General features: G+C 40.0%; 1 protein-coding gene across 2 annotated transcripts in view; it reads right to left on the bottom strand.

The window, feature by feature from the left end:
- Window positions 1-3,606: 3,606 nt before the first annotated feature.
- Amot (angiomotin) overlaps window positions 3,607-22,353 on the bottom strand; it is a 58,796-nt gene continuing 40,049 nt past the window's right edge. For both annotated transcript variants that reach the window (XM_052170926.1, XM_052170924.1), the window contains 6 exons: window positions 19,114-19,263; window positions 17,341-17,531; window positions 10,546-10,668; window positions 9,568-9,800; window positions 7,603-8,484; window positions 3,607-7,270 (listed from right to left, as the gene is read on the bottom strand). In XM_052170926.1, coding sequence (XP_052026886.1) covers window positions 7,173-7,270; window positions 7,603-8,484; window positions 9,568-9,800; window positions 10,546-10,668; window positions 17,341-17,531; window positions 19,114-19,263 — 1,677 coding nt within the window. In that variant the 3' untranslated portion in view covers window positions 3,607-7,172. The remainder of the gene's footprint in view (window positions 7,271-7,602; window positions 8,485-9,567; window positions 9,801-10,545; window positions 10,669-17,340; window positions 17,532-19,113; window positions 19,264-22,353) is intronic.

Raw genomic sequence — 22,353 nt, forward strand, 5'->3', positions numbered from 1 at the left:
CACAAACTAGCAAATTCCCTTCCTGCTTTGCCCATGTCTTGTTATTCCCATAAGTTTTCATGAAGCTCCAGCAACTGCTATGCTTCTTTTGGCCACATTCTGCAACCTAGTCTTGAATATTTTCATTTTACTATCTCTTGTTTATTCCACTGGTCCCCCTAAAACTAATTAAATGCAAGTTACCATACATTCAGGGTTTAAAAGAGGGTTCAACTATCCTATTTTTCCTCTTTTTTGATTTCTCACGTTTTGTACAAAAGGGATTCTTAGGATATCTCTTCTATGAAAAGTTATGCCCATAGCAGGACAATGGTGTTGGTGAAGTCAGAATGGGAGAAAAGATGTTATGCAGACAGAACTAATAAAAAGAAACAGAAGCTTTAGTAGTACATCTGTAGGTAGAGAACACTTACAGTACATTCAGATTTGAAGATATTTTTATGTGTGTCTCATCGTCAGTTTTGGATCTGTGTGAAGGAATGTATGACTTCAGAAGCCCTATTTAGTCTCATGGAATCATGTAGTCTAGGAGCCAGAAAGGACATTAGAGATCATAATCCTGTGACTTCTTATTACAAAATGGTCACTGGCACTAAATGAGCTGGGCAAAATCACAAATGTGGTTGCACTTGCTTCAAGGACTATAATCCATGTAAACCAATAACTGAAGTTACCAACAACATTCTCTGTTTGATAGTAGCAGTAAATCCAACTACTTAGAGTCATAGCTGTTGAGAAGTATGGGCAGCCATTTCCAAGGATAAATGAAGAAAATATCCACTTGAATAGGAGAATGCATTATAGTTAACACTCACATTAAATCTACAATTTAGCCATGTATGGTTAGGAGTGTATTGCATTGTTGGAGAATTTAAGAGAAGGGGAGTAAAATAAATGCCGGGAAATCATTATTTCTCAACCTATGTGATCTCAGAAGTTATATCAGTATCTGCCGGGGAATGGGATCAAAATGAAGATTCTAAGCTATTTAGAACTGTGAGATCTGCATGTTTAAATGCAAGGCCAGGTAGTGAACACTGAATAAATACCTGAGATGATTCTAAGATAGATTGCTTAGCAATACACTTGCTAAAAAATACAGCTTTCTATTTTAGTCATATGAGCCATCTAAAAATGTTGGAGGGCGACTATAGGCAAGAAGGGGGTACTATGTATTTCAGAAAGCTAAGTAAAAGCATATCAGATAGTTCACCTTTAAGTCTGAGCTCTCTGCTCGAGAAACCACAGTACCCCAATGCCTAAGCCTGTTTATTAGATAGCTTCATACAGAGAAGAGAAATCATTGCATATAGCCAAACATGGAGGAGGGATTATTATATGCAGAAGAGCAAGAAGGTGGGGATTTTGGTATACAGCTTGATCAAGAAGACAAATTTACCTAATCTCATTAGGAACAATCTATGAAGGGGAGAAGTCTTTGAGCCATAAACATCTATGGGTAGCTATGTTGCACATTTTCTGCACACATTATCAACATCCACACCTGGACTAAAGAGAAGATTTTTGCCATTTTCTTCGGATTCTGAGGATAGGGTCCTTGACATGGCTGAACCCATATCAACAACACACAAGGACTTAGGATCTCACACACGCAGGACTTCCTCTGCTCTCCACATTTTAGTCTATTACTTTGACTGCTGTCTTTAATGTTTTTACTTTGAGTGGTTCTCCTATCATATTCATGAGGTGCACAGGGACTAATATATTTATTATTCCTGTTTTACTGATAAGCCTTTCTTTATGTATATCTCCACTGGTAAATATGTTCATTGGGAGGGCCAGTACTCAAACACAGTGCTCTGTTGACTTACATACTACTACTGTGTGCCATGTAACTTGGATGTTAATGTTTTATTCAGATTTTCTAGTACCAATTTTCTAGAACCTTTGGAAACAGTCATTTGATTTCACCTTTGCACAGACTGTCCCTGTGCACACACTGATCCTTTCACCTGAATGTTAACAAGCCCCCTAGTTTGTCAGGTTCACACCTAGTTTTCCCTCAAATCATCCCAATAGCCATTCCCTACCTTTGCACTAGTTCTGACTTGCTTGAATTTTGTCTTACATATATTCCAGTGAATTCTAAGTATGTGTGCACCCACAAATGTGTGATTTTCTGTAATTTCCTAGAATCAGGGACTTAAAATTGCATATTCCTGTTGTGTGTACTCAGAAACTCACATATACTTAATTCATAGGTAACTGGTAGATGACAGCATAATTGTATCTAAGAGTGAGTACTTGTGACATGATATGCAATGTTGGTGAGTGAGGTGCCACATGATGTTGGTGTTGAAAAGAACATGGATTTGGAGGTGGTAGGGAATTAGTCCTATTCTTGAGGAGTCTTCCCTCAAATATCAGGTAATTACCAGTCAATTCCAAGAGCAGATCATTTGCATTTTTTCAAAGCATTTGATTAAGATGGCAGTTAGAAAAGTGTGAAGTGGGATTTCTAATCTCAGTAGGGAATAAATGGCTACACCAAGGGGTGTGAGGAGATATCAAATTGAGTTATTATACTACCTAGAATTGCCCCTGCATATGTAATGTCACATGGTTTGATTGGACCCTTGAATCACAACCTTTTAAAAACCAGGGACAAGATCCTTGTGAAAGCTGTAGTCAGCAAAGTTTTGTAAGAGATGGTTCATTTAGTACCATCTTCTCTGTGCTGAAAAGGGGGTTGGTTTTCATCTATAAGTTTACAAATAACTCATCATAAATGTGGATGAAATAAAGTGCCAGCTCCAGACATGTAGTTGGATAAATTTGGTAATCCTGATTAATCTCATTTGTAACATCAATCAAAATCAATTCCATTGCAAGAACATGTCACTTCAAGGTACTTCTGAAGGTTTTCTTCCCCAGTTAGGATTCTTTTTTTTTTTATTCAATATATTTTTTATTTACATTTCAAATGATTTCCCCTTTCCTGCCCCCCCCACTCCCAGAAAGTCCCGTAATTCTAACTCACTAGTAAACATGAGGCATAGAAAAGGCAGAGTAGGAGCAGCCTTATCATTTTTAATGAATGCCCAACTCCAAAAAATTTGTGGGTTTTTCCCTGTATTATTTTATTTTTATTACTTACTTTCATATATGACTACAGTGTTTTGATCAAATCCACCCCAACCCCCAACTCTTCCCCACCACCTTTTCCTCCCAACTTTTGTGTTCTTGCTCTTCTTAGTGTTATCAATATATGCATAGATGTGACTGGCCTTTATAATAAGTCCACACCCCATCTAAAACTAATTGGCATAACTACTATTGTTACAGAAAAGGGATCCCAAAGAGGGGTACTTCCAAAAAACGCTAACCCCAAAATTAGTTCTGCTTTGGATGCCCATCATTTTACCCTTCAGAACCAGGACACAAAAAAGTGCAAAGCTCTTACTATAGCTTGCTTGCCTATGTATATAAAACGACTGATTAGAGCATGTGGCCTGCTCTATTGTCTGAAGATGTTTTAATCTCATCCCATACTTTGAGGAAATACAATTCCACTGTCTTGAAAGTAATTATTAACATCACACAGAGCCAGGAAACACCAACGCATTTTTCACACAGTACTGCATTTTAAAATGGCTAACTTTATTGAAAGATAGGCACAAAGTGGATTTAACCTGCTTAACTTTATTTGATCTAACTCTTTTGATTACAGAATAGGATCACAATCACTACAAGACCATGTACATTAAGCCAAAAATAATTCTTCTTGAACAATCTGCCAACCCCATCCAGCCATCTTATTAAACACATGCCACTGATCACAAAGGCGGTCAGAAGGATTTGAAAACTTCTTGTAACCCACCCTTACCACCAGAAGAAAATGTACATGCATCTGAGCCAGGTCTTACTATCAATGGATGGCACTCGAGAGAAGAATTTCTGAAGATTGTGGCAGGCAGAAATCCATGACAATGAACCCACAGTGAGTAGTTCCCTTTGAGAACGTTTTCTGTAAGAAGGTACATATCCTAAGTAACATATTCCATGTACAAATGAGCTTGTAAGATGACAGATTGTATGGCTAACAGACAGGAGCATTTATTCAAGTTAGCACATACATCTATACTTTTAAGCTGCCACATTGTTTAGATTCTTCATTTCAAAAAGTAGCTGGGAAATCAGTTTGTTAGACCCACTCAACAGTGCAAAAAGTAAAAGAGACCATGACAGGTATCTTGCTATGTTTCCTGCCATAGATGATGGCAGATGTTTCAAGTTTCTACTGCCCCATCACCCTGCAGCTCAAAAGCAACACTGAAATTATAACCTTCATTAAGACAACAGTCACAATACATGACTTTCAAAGGAAGTTCAAGTACTTCCAACAATGTTAATAGTTTTGTATCAAGTATAGTTCCCTCAAATGAAATTTTGCTGGACATGGGACATTGGGGATAACAAAATGAATTATAAGATCCTCACAGACCACATAGACAGTAAAAGTTAAGACAACAAATATCCCCTCCACTTCTGGGAAGTCCAGGAAAAGGCCCCAAATGTTACATCCACACAACAGTGAAGACATGGTTAATTTGAGATTTATCCCATATACCGAATTTTTAAACTTGTATGCGGTAAAAATTTTTCTCAAAAGGTGGAGTCTATGCAGACTATACCAACATAGTCTTCTTCCATCTCTTAGACATATAATGTCCTTTTAGCAAATTGCCTGGGACAGAAAACTGAAGAGAAGGACTGCCTCTTGTGTGTCTGGGCACAAAGGTTCTGGAAAGTACACACTTTTCAGCAAGGACTTCCTTTTTCCCACAAACACATGATTCTAAAGAGATGGTTGCCACAGTGAGGAGTGCACTTCATCTGTCACTTTACAGTATGTGATTATAATCATGGCTCCGAGAGTGGCCCAAATTCTAGCAATGTGTTTTCATCATGAAAGGACATGAAGTTGCTTTGATTTCATTTGCTTGGACAGAAAGTAGCTCTCCTGCTGCCTGATTCTTCTACTGTCTGAAGGGCTTTTTCCCCTTGCACTTTTAAATGTCTATTTGGCATTCATTCTGTAACTGAGGACCAATACATTGGACGACCACTTTGCTATTAAAAACGTGAAAAAAAATACTAGTTAAAAGTTGTTGTATTACCTTCCCTCATCTACACACACACACACACACACACACACACACACACACACACACACTAAATCTTTTGGAAGGTAATTGGGAACTACACAAGAATACAGGTAAATATAGCACTCTTATACTCACAGAAGAATACATAAAATGACCCAAGACACCTGATTTTATAATGAAAACCAGATGGGTTAACTTTTCTGTAGGGGTGCATTTCATGTAGCTCAATGATTAAATGGGATGAGGAAAAAACTAATTTCACACAAGGCACTCCAGTAGAGACACGGTAAGAATTCAGACACCCAATCAATCTATTCACACCAAGATTTTCATAATGTAGGTTGCCCTAGACTATGAAGATGTCCTTTCTTCAAAACAGATTCTTCTTTTAGAATCATTTCCCAAAATGCATATGTAATTGGCAGAACAGAGATGTGCTGTGTGATCTTGAAAAAGTCGGTGAACTTTTCCAACTCTCGGATTCCTCATCACTAAACTTAATGCTACATTGCTAAGTAAAGTTCCTCCCCACCACTATAGCCCATGGCATAATACAGGATACCCTTGTATCGATCTGATTTCTAACTTAACACATCTCTAAACTTCTACCCCTTACCTAATACCCTCCCCTCCCTTAACCTCCCTAGACCCCTGAAAACTGATCTTAGCAGTACTATCTGCAGTTCTATTGCCTTAATGAAGGGCAGAGACAAGGGACAAGGACCTGTGACAACTGACACCCTCTGGGTCCTTGGAGGCAGCTCTATGGCAAGGCCCCGTGTTGGTCCCGCCCATGTATACATTCCTAGCTGCTTCCAAAAGGGATTCCAAGATGGAGTCACTGGTAGTGAGAAGAGGTAGTTGAGGAGATTGCTGCAATCAGCTTTGCTCCTGACTGCAGCCTGGTACTTTGGATTTCTTATGCATTTCCTTGGAGGTGACAGTTGCATATACCCTTGAGGGCATATGCTAAGGATTTGGGAAAACAGAAAAAAGAAATATTTCCAAGTATTTGCCAGAAATTCAACACATTCAACCTGTCAACAAGGATGTTTCCTTATCTTCCAAACTATTGGCAAACAAATACTGGCAAACCAGCCAGTGAGTCTGCATTGTTGGGGGTGGGGGAGAGGCTATGTCAGACAACTGGACTAATGTAAGGTGACTGAGCCACGTTTCATGACTAAACCCAGATCTTAAACTCTGCATGCAGCATCTCATGCAGCCCTTCCTCAAGGCCTCAAACTCCTAATCCCCTATGAGAGGCAGTCATGGATCTCTGTTCATTTACCTTTCTACCATCTGAAAGCAATATATTAATTATCCAAATGCATAAATTATTCCAGAGTATATATATGAATGTATCAACCTCCAGGAGGGAACCAAAAGAATCCGCTTCCAAAGCACCATTGAAATGGAGAGAAATACCATCAATGAGGGGGCAGGGTAACTGGTAACTGAGAGAGAAAATTGGTTCCAGCACCCTTCACCCTAATCCACTCTACCTTTTCCTTAGCTTCCATAGCTCCTAAAACACTTTCTTTTTTCAAGCCCAAAGTAAGAGCTTTCTGTGGCTGTTGTCTAGGTAGTGACTAGACAAAGTAGCAAGTCCTCAGATTCTCTCCCCTGAATTTCCACTTCAGAACTACATGTTACAACCTGCCTTCTACACATACTGTATTCTTCAATGAAAAATGACCTCCAATAGGGGAATTTAAAACAAGTTGAAGCATATTCAAAACATCAATGGACATCACTACCTGTTAATAGTCCATGAGTTGTACAAAGCCCAACAATAAGCTTTAGAGCACATTCTACTTAACCTATCTTTTTGAGGTACCTCCTAAGTATTCCAAAATAGATTGGAATTCATTTCTATGGTATTACTTATGTACTACCAGAGTCCAATAAAAAGTCCCTTTAGAAAAATCATCCCCACCTCCCAACCCCCATTTTCACCCCAGATTAAACAAGTGAAAGGGAAAATTATTAAAAAAAAAAAAAAGAACTCTTGCTGATAACTCCAGCTCTTGATTGTGGTGTTTAGATGAGATATTCCACCATCTCTGCATCAGGCTCTTGTGCCAGGATCTGAAGGGGTGTCTTTCTTTCCAGAGTGCTGGAGTGGAAAGCAGGAGCATCTAAATGGAAATGGGTTAGAAAAGGCACAAAGTAAAAATTAGCTTTCATGAAAAATCAATGTTAACAACCATCACAAAACTAATTCCTAAAGGTGACTTGCAACTACAGTCATGCCCATCATTTCCTTTACTGAAAAATGGTCTCTGCTCTTAACCATTCTCATTTTAGTGAATAACAGAAGGCATTTCCAGAACCTCTTCTTTTCTCTCCTCTGACCAATTCCCTTTGGATCATGCACTATTCAACTCTTGTCAAGAAGGTAAGCATCAACTAATAGCTATACAGCTGAGAACAAAAACAGAAGATGCCTGCTACAGAAAATTGTAATTACCTGGCTTATCTGGATTGCACATCAGATTTGGTGTAGACAAACTGCGTGGTCCGGAACTGGCACCTGGACTTGCAGGACCCTCAGCTTGAACCAAAGCTGGAGCTGGAGTCGGAACTGGAGTAGGAGGTTCAGTCGGAGCTGGAGTTGGTGCCTGAGTCGGAGTCGGAGCAGAAGCCTGAGCCGTTGCTGGAGCCGGGATCGAAGCTGGAGATGGAACCGGAGCCGAAGTAGCTGGAGCAACCTGAATAGCAGTAGTGGCAGCAGCAGCAGCAGCAGCAGTGGTAGCAGCGGCGGCAGCAGCAGCAGTTCCAACAGCAGCAGTAGCAGTGACAGGAGTTGGAGAAACAGTAGCGGAAGTAAGAGATGCAGCAGCTGGAATCTGAACAGCAGCAGCTGGAGAGACAGGAGCAGCTGGAGACACTACAGCAGCTGGAGAGACAGGAGCAGCTGGAGAGATAGAAGTAGCTACAGAGACAGAAGTAGCTGCAGCGACAGAAGTAGCTGGAGTGACAGCAGCAGCGAGAGCAGCAGCATTTGCTGGAGATGGGGTGGCGGCAGCAGCAGCTGGAGCAGCAACAGCAGCAACAGCAACTGGTGCAGCAGCTACCATGATAGTGGTGTTGGTGGCAGCAGTGGCAGTGTTGGTGGCAGCAGTTGCATTGATGGCAGCAGCAGGGGCAGCAGCAGCAACTGGAACAGCCATTGGAGCCGAGATGGGAGTGACAGCTGCGGCTTTGGTCGATTCCGATCCACGTTCAGTTTGGGTGCTGCAATCGCGACTGCCTGTCTTCGAATGAGCTGACAGTAGGGGAGTAGATGGAGGCACAGGGGACGGTGTGGATGGGACAGGCTCAGCACGGTAATCTCCACCCAGAAGAATGCCTACAGATGAAGCCAGAAACAAGAGGATGGGAGGTGATTTTTGTCTAGATACTGAGTAACTACCCTTGTCCAAGTTCAGGAAAAACAATGGTATTTTTCTTTGAAACATTATTGCTTTTGCCTCTAGGGAACCTCTGGGATCCTCTATCTTGTGTCCCAGCTAAAAGTTGTTTTTGGTCCCTTCTTGTCTCTATTATCCAAAATGCAACATAACTTAAACCTCTAAGTGTCCTTGGTATCTGTTAGACTTCTTTTCCATTGGTGATTGCTGAAGACCAGCTTATCAGAGGTCTTTTCTGTACCAGAAATATTAATACACCACATTAACCAGAGAGATGAAAATAACTCAGTGGTATGGGAAACCTGTGGAAACCAAATGAGGGTGGTTTTAGTTGTGTAACCTATGGTTCGAAACATGTCCATGGCTCTGAGAATATTTACTCTGACTAAAGGACACTACAAAAGTCAAGATCAAGAAAGGAGTTAAAAAAAACAAAAGATTTGAAATATATATTTGTTTGCTTCCTCTGAATCAAAAATGTGTCAGTATCTATGATACTCCAAGGCTTTAATTAGAGGGGACAAAATGGACAGGAATTGAACAAAAAAAGTACATTCTGTTCTCATATCTGAACATTCTGCTAACAAAAGCTGCCACCTGACTCCATTAGCTTAAAGAGAACTTTGGGTCCTCTTTCCGTAGGAAAGGAAAGAGCACGGCGATGCTTTAATTACGAATTCTGCCTGGGATCGAGTCTATTTGGGTTTTGAACAAAGTTCCCATGTGGCAAAAGCTAAATACAAGCATTTTTTTTTTTCTTAGATAATAAAATAGGCTCTTTCTCACCCCTAAAGAACACAGGATTCTCATATTTTTAGGCTTTGGTCTCAGTTCCTGTTCTCACCCTGAGACTTCATTGGTCCTGCTTATACATCGAGTTCCATCAGGGGAAAAAAATAACCTTAAATTATCTTCTCTAGAACCTAGACCATTGTCCCTCTTTCTTGCTGTGTGTAACAGAGTAAGGATACTTTCTATGTATGTCACTGTGCCTTTGTTTCTGTTCCTTTCAGTTTCTTTACCTAGGCTCCCCTTCCAGCTCTTGTCATCTCGCCTCTCCTCCATGATAGGCACACCAGTCAAGGGAGACGAGTGTGCAAGCAGGCCTGATCCAGCATTGGAAATGGACATCAGAGACTTGGCTGGCCGCATGGATGAGAGTTGCTCTGTCTTACTCGGTTCCTTTCTGGAGCGCTGCTGCAGGACCTTGATCATGGCATCCTTTTCAATAATCTGGGCATGAAGGGTCTTGATTCTAGGAGTCAAAGAAAAAGCACATACAGAAACTTAGTCGCTACTTCTCTATTCTGATCTCACTGCCCACGGGGATTTGCATTCGGATTATCCTTTCAATTAAGGATTGGTCGAGTTAATTCTTAGTTGGAGGCAAGGGTCAATATGCTAAAGCTTGAAATACAAAATAGCATATCCTCTGAACTTCCAAGTAGATGTAAGAGAATATCTAAAAATTTCGACACCCTAGAAGATCAAAGTCAAATATTGGCAAATAGACCATGCATGAAAGAAGTCATTCATTGGTAAAGAAACTATGTCCATAACTAAGTTGAGTGAGAAGATGGTGTCTTCTACTAATAAGGCATTGCCTCCAGGTAATAATAAATGACACTGATTGGATGCCATATTTCCCAGATGTTTTGTTGACAAATTGTATTATAGAATTGAAGTATTATTGCTATAAAAAAAATACCTCAGAGAAGAAACATCAAAGACTCAGATCTAGCAGAATACAAATGAAAAACAATTATAAAAACCAGGTAAAAGCAACTCTACCTGGAAGTCCACATTTAGTAAGAATGTGCATTATTATGGTCATCACATCAAACCTTAGGTGACAGGCTAGCAGGGGTAAAGAGGTCAGGGAGGGCAGGCTACACAATCAAGTTCATCACTTATGAATAAACACACTTGCCCTTCTCTATCAATGAAGCTGGTATCAATATCAACTTCTCAACCCTTCTGGGTCCACATTCAAATTTTACCTTCCTTCCATGTCCAAGCAACGCTTGTTGGCCATCAGGATTTCTTCTTCTTCCTTCTGGATGCGGGCCTCTAAGGCTGTGTCATAGCTGGTATTAGGAGAGTGGCTAATGACTGTTGTGTCTCTGCAGAAGAAAAAGGGAAGTGCTGATGATAAGCAGGCATCAAAATCAATAGATGTTATTCTCCAGCCTAAGACAAGGAAGGTTCTGCTGAAAATTCTTAAATTAACATTGATGCCAACAGGAAGGCTTGATTTGCCGGGGACTTACTGGAAAGAGCTTTCAGCAAGTATAATTTCAGGAATATGTACACTTCTGACTTCCTTCTCCCAACAATCACAGAATGGAAAGGTATTTTTGAAGGAAACCAGAGGATGGTTCCTAAGACTGTTTTGTGACAGTTGAGTATCATTTACATATGAGGGCTAGAAACACACAACAGACAGAGACACACAAACAACTAAAGTCAGTTCTGGCATATGAACTAACAGAAAGGGCCTTTGACTCGGTGCTCTTTGCTTCTTTTATCTAGTTTGCATCAGAACCATTCTCTCACTGAATGCATGGGTTTTAAACCAACTCAAGTGACTGTTCTTGTGCCAAAGTCTCAGCTGTGCAAGGGATCATTGTGTTCCACCTGGAATTGTCCTGGGCCATTAACTCAAAGACTTAACAAGGAAAAAGATGTGTGCAGAGGAGAATAACAGAGACAAAGAGGGGTGAGTGGACAAGAGACAATAAGACAAGGAAAGGAGATGAGGGCTAAGAGAAAGAGATAGGGATTATAATTAAATACAAAATACATGGAATTACAAGGGTTAAACAGGAAATCGGGACAAGAGGCTGGAGAAGGGTAAGGTGGCCCTACTTCCCTCCACTTCTTGCAGATCCCAGGTACTTTATCCGCTGGAAGCTAGAGTCATGTTCTCCTGGCGTTGAGATTGTGACTTGAGTACAGACTTGGGGGTGAAACAATCACAAGGGAATGACCAGGTGGTACATTAGCTTTAAGATTAGAGAAGTCTGGTAGGCCTTTATAAAAACCATGGCTGTTCCAATGCCTACAGATCATTATGGCAAACTTGGAAAGAGGTGGGAGGGCTATGGTTTCTGTCATCATTTGCCAAATTCAAACTAGTTTGACATCCCCAAATTCTATATTTTTCCAGAGGAATTCACTTGTTCACAATTCTCCAGGATCAATGCCCTTGCTTAGTACTTGATATGAAGGCTATTTCTAGAGACAGCTCCAGGGTCAAGTCGCAGCTTCCACAAATACTCTGCCACTAGCAAACTTTCCGACCCGCGAAAATCAGTTACCTGCTTTCATGCTTACTCTTCTTCATATACAAAATGTCAACTGAAGTGGCCCTTCCTTCCCTTTTATGTAAATTAAAGTTATTTACATAAAAACCTATATACCACTGGGGCACAGTACAAGCATACAGCAGCAGTGCTTTCTTTTTAATAGTGAAAAGTGCATAGGCAGAAAGAGAACAGCAAACTTCAGTATGTGTTTGAGACAGTCTTCCCCTTGGTGCAATCCTGGAGGCCGTTTCTGCTCTTACACAGTGCCAAGGGAAACTGAAGGCTAACACTTTAGAGCCAGGCCTCTTGAAAAGTGCATGCTGTCTACAGACACTGGGGGTTTGAACGTACGGTTTGTCATTGGGGGAACTGGTGCTGGCCTCCAGCCACTTTCATTGCATAAAAGAGCAGTTTGGGTACACAGAGCCCTGCCAGCTAATTGATATGGACACTGTGAACTGCTCAGGAATGGAGCCTGAAAATGTGGGGCACTTAGTGAATTCCTACAGGGCTGCCAGGACAGCCCTCAACATCAATCTTCCTTGGAGAAGACTAGGGCTATGAAGCCAATGGCTTTGCAAATGCAAGCTAGTACAGCATTTGAAGGAAGTGGTTTTGGGGCTCTCTGAGACTGTCCTCAAGAATAGCAGAAAATAATGACTGCAGGCTTTAGACAGCCCCTGAACCTTCTATCTCATCCTCTCAAATTCTTAGTTTTTTGTTACTATCCCCCCAGATGATCTCTCTTCTTTTCTCTAATAACAAAATCCCAGTTCTAGTGTTCTTAAGGTTGTCATCCATGACTTCCTAAATAAAACACCCAGTGGCCAATTAAACTTTTCCTTGACTAGTATGATCAATCCTACCTAGCACTTGGGAGACTGAGGCAGGATGATCATTACAAGACCAGCTCTGTAAAGCAAATTTCAGGCTAGCCATGGTTACAGAGTGAGATCCTGTCTCTAAATATCAAAAATAACTTTAAAAAAAATCAATCAATAAATATGCTTCATTTTTTTCTAACTTGTAGCACCCTGATGCTTATTTAATACATGACCTTTACCAAACGTGGAAGATCATGGGAGGCTAGAGAGAAACACGTGGAAATGATTAGACCCTAGGTGTAGGAAACTTGCAAGGGTAGACAAGGAATAAATAATTAACTACTACAGGAATGAGTTTGGACTTTAGTCCAACAGGTGCTGAAAATCGCTAGACCTTTTTGTGGGGAATGAAAGAATGTGTGCCAAGTTCTACGCCAATAGCACTTCACTATCTGTTGCTGAAATACAGGGATGGATCAGAGGAGAGAGGCACTTGAATTAAGCAGACTAGTAAGAAAGGTGATTGCAGGAATCCCATCAGACAATAATGAAAACACAAACCAGTAAAAGTGGCAAGGGAAATGGGAGCAGGCTGTAGGTGGTCGATGTGATTGGACTTGGAGACCATGTCCATGGAAACATTAGGGAGATAAAAGAATGAATGAGAACTGTACTTGTAATTCAAATCATGGAATAGTGTTTGTCATGGGAAACCAACGAGAGGATTTTTACAAAACGCTATGAAGGCTTTAGATTACAGAGTGGTTGGAGTGAAGTCGTCTTGAGAACAGCCCTATGAGAAGATCCAACAACTTGCTGGAGATTTTTTAAGCTTAATTGTAGAGATGAGAGCACTACTGGTACAGCATTTTTCTAACTGCAGAGAAATCCTGGTAGAAAACAAGGTAACTACAATACAGTCTGAGAAGAAAGCAAACTCAGGAAACTGAGAAAAGACACTAAGGAAGGCCCAAATAGCCTCCTGTAGTATGAATCTTCCTCATGCCCTCGGTTGCTTTACCTCCTCTTTTTCTCAATTCGCATTGTTCAAAACAAACCTGACACACTCCAAGTTGAGTTAACAACCCAATTCAGTAAAACCAACTGAATAGATCACATGGTTGATGGGATGTTATTGTAGTATCTTTGTGCTGCTCTCCAGGCATAAATTCACTATTTATGAGCTCAAACTCAAAATCTGGATTGCCAAATCAGGTCTTCTGGGAATGAACAAGGACTTCTTTTTAGGGATTTCCATTCATCATATTAAGTACCTAGATTCTCTAGAGACACAGTAACTCAGAGCCTGGATGCAGGGAATGATCCTGTAATTATTGATACTGCTTCCTGCCTTAGAATCTTCAACTAATCCTTCCTTGAATAGCTAATGATCCCAAGCTCACCATCAATGAGCTAGGAGACGGTTAAACTGATAAATTGTTGATTTAAATCCTTGCTTTTGTACCCTTGTATTGATCTAGAGATGATATAATACCTCCATGCCTGAAAGCGGACTAGATAACAGCACCTACCTTTAAAGGGTAAGTAATACATTTAAAGTTCTCACTAGAGTCCTGCCTGTTTTGTGAGAAATAAAATACATTTTCTAGTAGCCTTTGAAAAAAAATAGTAAGTGTCATATACTATTGCATTTTGTTTTATACAGGCTTTTATATAGCTTAAGCTGGCTTTGAACTCACACTCTTCCTCTGTGTCCCTTTTCTGTACTGAGGCAACAGGTCGGTGCCACCGCACTCAGCTCAAGAACTTATTTAAATAAGAAAAAATTTAAACTACCGCACTAGAAGAGCTAAAAAGCTTTCAATTTATTCTTCCTCTTTCCATCTCTTTCCTTCCTCTTCATTGAAACAACTTACCTATGCACACTACTGATTGGTCTCACTGTCTATTCTTGGACACTTCTAGCTTCTAGTCTATTCCTACCTCAAATAATTGTATCACCAGCTTTCCTGTGACAAAAGGTTATTTAGAATCAAAGCACTACAAAGGTTATAAACAGACTACCAAATACTATGCCTGTTAATGCAAGAAAATGAACTTTTTAAAAATCTTATGGTGAAATTTGTATTTTTATTATATTCAAAGGTCACACACTGGAAATAATTCAAATATCCATCATCAGGTGAATGGATAAATGATCTATGATACATCCATCCCATGACACATTACACAGAAATAAAAAGGCATGGGCTATTAATAAATGCCTCAACTGGGATGGATGAAAATAATTACGCTGTGCAGAAGTAAAACAAAGAGCACAAACACAACGTAACTCCTTTTATATTGACACTCTAGGAAAGAAGTTTGTAATTTTATGACATGAACCAGATGAGTCATTGCCTAGGAAGGAAAGCATCAAGTTTTAGGGCAAAAAGGTCATGGGAGACTGGGACTTCTATTTTGAGTGTTAAAATATAGTGCTAATTACACATTTATTAAAAGATACTTGCTTTTTCTCCCACCTCCTCTCCTTCCTTCCTTCTTTGCTCCTTCCATTTTCTTTTTACTTTCCTTCTTTAATCAAATTTTGAGCAGTCAATATTCCAGGCATTTTGCATTGAATCACAACAAACAACAATTGCATTGAATGAATGAATATATGTGTGATTTCCACCACAGAATGAGGTCAAAGGGCAGACTCTCCATGTCTACATTTTGGTTGGCAGGTGGAAGGGAATGCATGAGAAGAGATGTTGGCAAGAGAGAGAGAAAAGCCTATTAAGGTAAGAAATAATGTATGTCATCTCACAGAGAATGAAAATAAGGAAACCAATCTGTATAGAAAAGTGAAATGATACTATCTTTGGAAATATAGCATAAACCTTTAATAATAGGGTCCTGAGAATCATCAAGTCTAAGTCATTTATGTTAGAGGCATTTCAATATAATTTATCTCTCATTTTCTCCCATTATCTGAATCTGTCATACACAGTCCAGATCAGGAATGTTTGCCTCTGGAAGAAAGTGTTCCCACTTGCTAGGACCACTGGGAACAGGCTGTGTTCTATCACACTAAATAATAAACATGCATATTTTGCTGAAAACAGTAATTACATGGACAAATTCTTCCTAGTAATACAGAGCAATTCAATTCAAATCAACACGTTTTGGACACAGATCTATAAGGGAACTCTCAATTCTTAATGATTTCCACAGGAGAGGAGGAATGGATGTTTGATTTTATATAAAGGACCTTGTGCCAAGCACCTTTCTAGCTTTCTTATACTTCGCCCTAGAGTCCATTCTGTAGTCAACACCAAGATGCTGCCTTCAGACATTTTCTCATGCCTTGCACAGATATGAGCTACATCCCGCAAAGCTTCTGCACAAAGCGAACAAAATTACCCTGCAACTCTCTGGCTCACCATAAGCAAATTTCCAGCATCAGGCTTTCACAAATACCTCTGAGCAATTGCTGCAGTTCTTTGGGAGCCTGTAGGTAATATGACACTGAATTCTGCTTCATATCTGTCTCCAAGCCTTGTGACCATCTTCGGACACAGAGGGAGATTCATTGGACACTATTCTGACCCTGGCTTTTACTCAGCATGCTTTTCTCAGGAAACGAAGCCAGGGAAACTTCAGCCGATGAAGACCTCAAGATTAAGCCAAAGATAGCTTCAGTCTATTAAAGGTGTAAGGTTATCTGGACAGGAGGATGGGAGAAGTCTTCCCGGAGAAGCATGAGAGTCTTTAGAATGTGTCAATCCATATCTTAAACACTGATTCCTTCCACACACGTATTACTACTTAATATCTAGCCAGTACTACACTCTACTGATGTACCACGTTTGCAAGAGTATAAAAATACACTGCTGTATGTAATAATTTTCTGGATAGAAGTATGCTTGTGTACAATATATTCTATGTGCAATAGACTAGGGTCCAGACCACCTTCAATACCTAAGTCTACACCTACATCCTATCCATTATCACTACAACCAAATCCATCACCTGATAATACCTGAGCTGTTTCCTGTCTAACAGTTATAAACATAGGTAACATAGAAAAACTATGAGGAACAATTGTTTCCTATAAAAGCTAATAATTCTTTTTATAATATGGAAAAAAGTGCCCAAGAAACCATAAATAAAACTCCTCTCGCCTTTTTCTCTCTGGTACTAGAGAGAATGAGACTAACATGTGATAAGTTCAGGAATACAGAGAATGTAGCCTTCAAATATAGACCTTCTCAAAGGGCAGTGGTGGACTCATAGTCGGCACAGACCCAGGAAGAGTCAGAACTATCAAATGACAGCACTTACTCCTGAGTGACATTTGCTTTCTGAGTGAAATTTCTCTAGTGGGGATTTCACTTTAGTCCTGAACTAAACAGCATGCACATGTGGTTGAAAGGATCTATAGCTAGTAGGGAATGAGGTGTCCAAATACTTAGCCAAGCGCATCGGCAATGTTCCAGCTCACTGCTAAGGCAAACTCAATTGTGATTCTAGAAACTCCATATTTTTGAAATCCTTAAACGTCTGTCACCAAATCTATCCAGTTCATGTGTAATTGGAAATAGAAAAACCTATATGAAGAGGAACTGAAGGGGGTGGGAAAGAGACGAGATATTGGGCAATCTCTGAATGAGTTAGCTAGCATACCTGGTTTTCCCATTTATATCTTTCAATGACTTACCTCTGCGCAGCCACAGTTGCAGCAGCATCCAGAGCAAAGTGTCTCATCACATTCTCTTCCAGATACTTTTGCTCCCACTTGGTCATATCTGCTTCTAGGGCCAGAATTCTCTCCTCTTTCTCCCTGAGGAGCTCCATCAGTGCAGCTGCATTGTATTCTGAAGCATTAGTGGGCTGAGAGTTGCCCTGGCGCTATTGCGGGAGATGCAAAGATCCCTCAAGTTAGTGAAAGAAAAAACATAGTGCCCCAAGTCCTGAAGACTGATTATCTACCTACCTATCTATCTATCTATCTATCTATCTATCTATCTATCTATCTATCTATCTATCTATCTAATATTACTAACTTTCTAAGACAGGATTTCATTATATAGACTTGAACTCATGAATCCCCTGACACAGCCTCCTCGACCAGATCCCATTGGAAGAGCTTCTATTTTGTAAGATAGGACTTTCCCATGCTATTTTGTTTCTTTGTCTACCTATTTGCATAGTAGTGAAGATAGAACCTAGAGTTTCATGCATGTTAGACAAGCATTCTATTACTGATTCCTATTTCCAGGTCTCAAACAGAACAGTGCTGTGAGCACTGATGAAATGTTCATCACTAAGCTATTCCTATCCTCAGCTTTTAGTTTGGATATAATACTGATTCAAAAGAAGGAAGAGAATTTACATTTCCACATTGCTTTGCTGTTCAGAAATTAGATTTAAGGAACTACCAAAAAAAAAAAAAAAAAAAAAAAAAAAAAAAAAAAAACTTCAGTCCTTGGCTGACAGTAAAGTCTTCAAGGAAAATGGGAGTATTTTGTTTTTGTCTTTATCTCTGATTTGGTTCCAAAACTGTCCCTAATTTATGAGATTTTTACTGAGGTGCTCAACATTTATGGGATGGGGAGGTGGTCTTGACTTTTTTTCTTCTCTAAACCCTAATAAGTAGTATGTGACCAGAAGATTTCTAAAGAGTACTTCTAGCTGGCAGTGGTGGTGTACACCTGCACAGAAGAAGTTGTAAGCCAGTCTGGACTACATCAGACCCAATCTCAGAAAAAACAGGAAAACTGCCCAAGGATCCCACTAGCTCCGATTCAAAAATATCAAGGAATTTAGGTGTATAGCTGTTTCCCTTCATATAGGGTCTTTTGTTCTTGTTCATGGGAAAAATAAATAACAGATTTTGCTGGAAAAGGTACTGGATAGGCTACACATGTATACTGGCAACGCCTTTTACTGTAACATGGGGGAGCTGGCAAAAATGTAAAAATGAGCAAGCATTTAAGTATCTTTAGAGTCTTTGCTGAACACAAAATAATAAACAAACAAACAACACCCAAGAATACAGGCATTTCTTTTCTTCCTTTCTCTCATTCCACAACTGGTTAAGTAAGACTCAGGAAATAAATGAAAGTTAGGAGCCTCAAGAAGTAATGAAGTAAACAATAGTTACCCAGCCCAAGATTTATAAGTCCCCCTCAAGATTATATAAGCAGTAACAATTGCTGCAGAGATAAAATTCTGATTGCTGGAGCAGCGGGAGGTTCAGCAGAGATTTTCAGTGATTCAGCTGTAATGAGTCATCATCACCCACACTTAGGGAGGGAAGACCTTTCCAGCTGCATTTGAGTCACCTATACTTCTGTAAGTAGCCCCCTCACCAATATTTCTGAAAATAACCCTAAGAACCTCACTGGTTCATGAAAACAGACTCGGGTAGAATAATTTCACAGGTCTATCATCCCTGCCCATCCCCAGGATGTCTCCCTGCATTCATTACCTGCTGAATTCTAAGAGATTCCAGTTCCCTCTCCAAACGTGTCCGGAGTCGGTGCTCCAGCTGCTCCCGCTTCTCACACGCTGCCTGGAGCTGCAACAGGGCCTGCTGCATCTTCTCCACCTTATCCACATACACTTGCTTCTTTTTCAGCTAGAAATCCAGGTTGGGAGATTTGGGAAAGAAAGAAAAACAGTAACAGGATCAGTTATGACATTTCCAAATCCACCCTTGTACTGAGATTTCTTTCTGATTCATGACTAAAGAACAGTGAGATGGACCTTTGGGACGAGCATTTTCCTTCCCACGCCTATCTTCCCATACAAACAATGTCAAGAGAGATAGGTGGCAAATAATGGCTCAAATGACTTTTGGCATCCTTGGGTCAAGCAGTGTCCTACTTGTTGTTGTTGGTTTTTTTTTTTTTTTTTTTAATTAAAAGGCTATAGATTATTTGGGATTTTCATTTCCAAAGTTGAAGCTGATGACTGTGGATTGTATACTCTTTAGTTTTATTCTGGAGCCAAGGATCCCGTAAATATGCAAATGAATCAATATATATCTCAGAAAATGAGTTAGACATGATTCTTTACCTTTGCAAGTCTATAAGCCATATACCTAAGCAAAAGTTTATATAACTGGGAAGAATGTACGTTCTTTGTATCCTTTTATGGAAGCAATTGGACAGCCTTGAATAAGACATTCATACTCCAATATCCAATAAGGTTGGAAAATTAGCAGGCAGCCTTACCATTTTGCTTGCAGAAGAACAGATTCTGCTTTACACACTACCTAGATGGCTTCCCTAAGTGCTAGATCAACTTGTAGCCTCTGTCTTGTCTAAGAGAAAAATCCTCCCAAGTGGGGCCATCCCATCATTAGCTTCCTCTTGGTCAGTAAAGTTAGAGATACCTCTGCCACTGAGATTAAGAGTAAAAATATTATTGCTAACAGGTATTAAAGAAACATAAACTCAGGTAAATTGACTGCAGGTAATTCCTAAGCCCTTAAGCCTAATTTAGTAGGTAGCTGCAATATGAGAAGTTGCTTATTGTACCAATATTGTCCACAGCCACAAAGCCCTATTTGTTAAGCCAAAAGGAGCTATCAGATCTTCTCAGTGCAGAAACCAGGTATGTCTTTCATGGTAATGAGTCTAAACCACAGTTGTTTTGTATTTCTGCTTCAACAGCACTACCACTTACTGGTGGGGAAGCATTTGATCAGAATCCTCCTGTATCCTGGTCAGAATTACTGAACTTTTTACAGGTGGCAAGAAACATACCTTACATTTTCCTATCACGAGACATCTGGCTTCTCCTTTGACCGTGAGAAGGGAAAATCGTTTTAACTTTTTTCAATACTTTGTTGGCATTACCTCTCAAAACAGGCCTCATTCAATCTAGCACTGTAAACCAACAGGTGAATTTTTTTTTTGTTTTTTTTTGTTTTTTGTTTTTCGAGACAGGGTTTCTCTGTGTAGTCCTGGCTGTCCCAGAACTCACTCTGTAGACCAGGCTGGCCTCGAACTCAGAAATCTGCCTGCCTCTGCCTCCCAAGTGCTGGGATTAGAGGCGTGCGCCACCACACCCGGCTCAACAGGTGAATTTAAGTCTAGATGTTTTACTATTTATGAAAATTTCCTGAAGTATACAACGAACGAAGAAATCATCATATTTCACTTCTAAATAAGTTTAAATCTTTCCTTCCTGACTAGGACATGCAAGAGATTGAGGTCGGGGATGCTTCTACCTTGCTTTTTGGTTAAGCTTTCAGTATTGGGAAAGAAGGGATCATTGTGTTGCCTTTACCTTTGGGGTTTTGTAATGTTTGTGAGCTATTTAGAGCTGAATGCATTTATTTGTGAATCATGCTGAAACCCCTAAGGGAGCAGTGCAATGGAAATGCAGAGAATGTGAACTATAATTACGAAGGCTTACAGCACTTATACTTAAAGGCAATTAAACGTAGACAGCATGCAGTTCTTTGCCTTGATGGCCAAGTATAGCAAAGGGATCTCTGAAAACTGAAAGGCAAGCAGTCCAGAGTCATGCCAATCTCTCTACATCCGGCCTCTCTCAAAAAGGAAAACTTAATATCCCAGGAAAAGCAGCCTCCGAAAGAGGTAGTTGCTAAGCCAGCCCTCTGAATGGGAAAGGCAATGTGGGACTGGTGAGTTCGCTGAGTTTGTTGAAAGACGAGTGTTTAGACAGATTCTGTAGAGCAAGCCAAGAAAAATAAAGACCATTATTGCTGGCATAGTTCTACATCTTTAAAAAAAATGATTATAGCTCACCCACAAATACCACAAGCACCTGGGACGTGCTTATCCCCTGAGATATGTCACAATGGGAAGTGACAAGTTTTGGATGCTGACCATGCTAGGCTTTACACATGTAATTTACAAACTCAGCCATCTTCTAGGTTATATACACTCCACATTGCATAGCTATTTCTAAGTACTTCAGTCCATTAGTCTCCTAGATTTTATGTGCTTTAGTTTTACTCTCTTTCCAGTTATGTATGCTGTTTAAGCATCTCAACTTCAATTACTGGTTGGCTATGAATGACAACTTCCCCGCTCTGCCTTAGAGTGTCCAGTTGTTAACAAACACACCTGAGTAATAGGAGGAGTTCACAAGTCACTAAAGCTAAATGGCCAGTATGATGCCAGGCCTGCAGAATGTGAACAGTTGCCTTGAAGCCATTATGACTGAGAACAGCAGTTGCAACCAACACTATATTGTTCCCCCCAAATTAAAACTATTTACTATTTAGTGCCAGCCATAGTATTTTATGGGGTAGGGGACACGTCTTCAATCTCTGAAAGTTTACAAAACTTCAAACTGTATTCTACAGATCTGATATTTTGTAGGGAACTGCTGCTATGGATTGATTGAATCACCTTTCTTTTCCTCTATCGTGTATTTATTTATGTATTTAGAGTTCTACATAAAACATCCTAACACATGCATACATACATACATACATACATACGTGTGTGGTGTGTGTGTGCCCACATACATGTATGTATATCTGTGTACTCATTCCTTGTTGTTTCTGAAGATTTTCATAAAGAACTACCTGCCCACTTTATACCACTCAATCATCTGGTTTGAGACAGAGTTTTTCTTAACTGCATAAGCTGACATCAAACCATAAGATTCTCCTTCCAGAATGCTGGGATTACAGGTCTACTCTACTATATCTACCTTGACATTTACCTTTTTATAAAAAAGACAC

This window comes from Apodemus sylvaticus, chromosome X (genome assembly GCF_947179515.1).
Source record: "Apodemus sylvaticus chromosome X, mApoSyl1.1, whole genome shotgun sequence".
Classification (NCBI taxonomy): Eukaryota; Metazoa; Chordata; class Mammalia; order Rodentia; family Muridae; genus Apodemus; species Apodemus sylvaticus.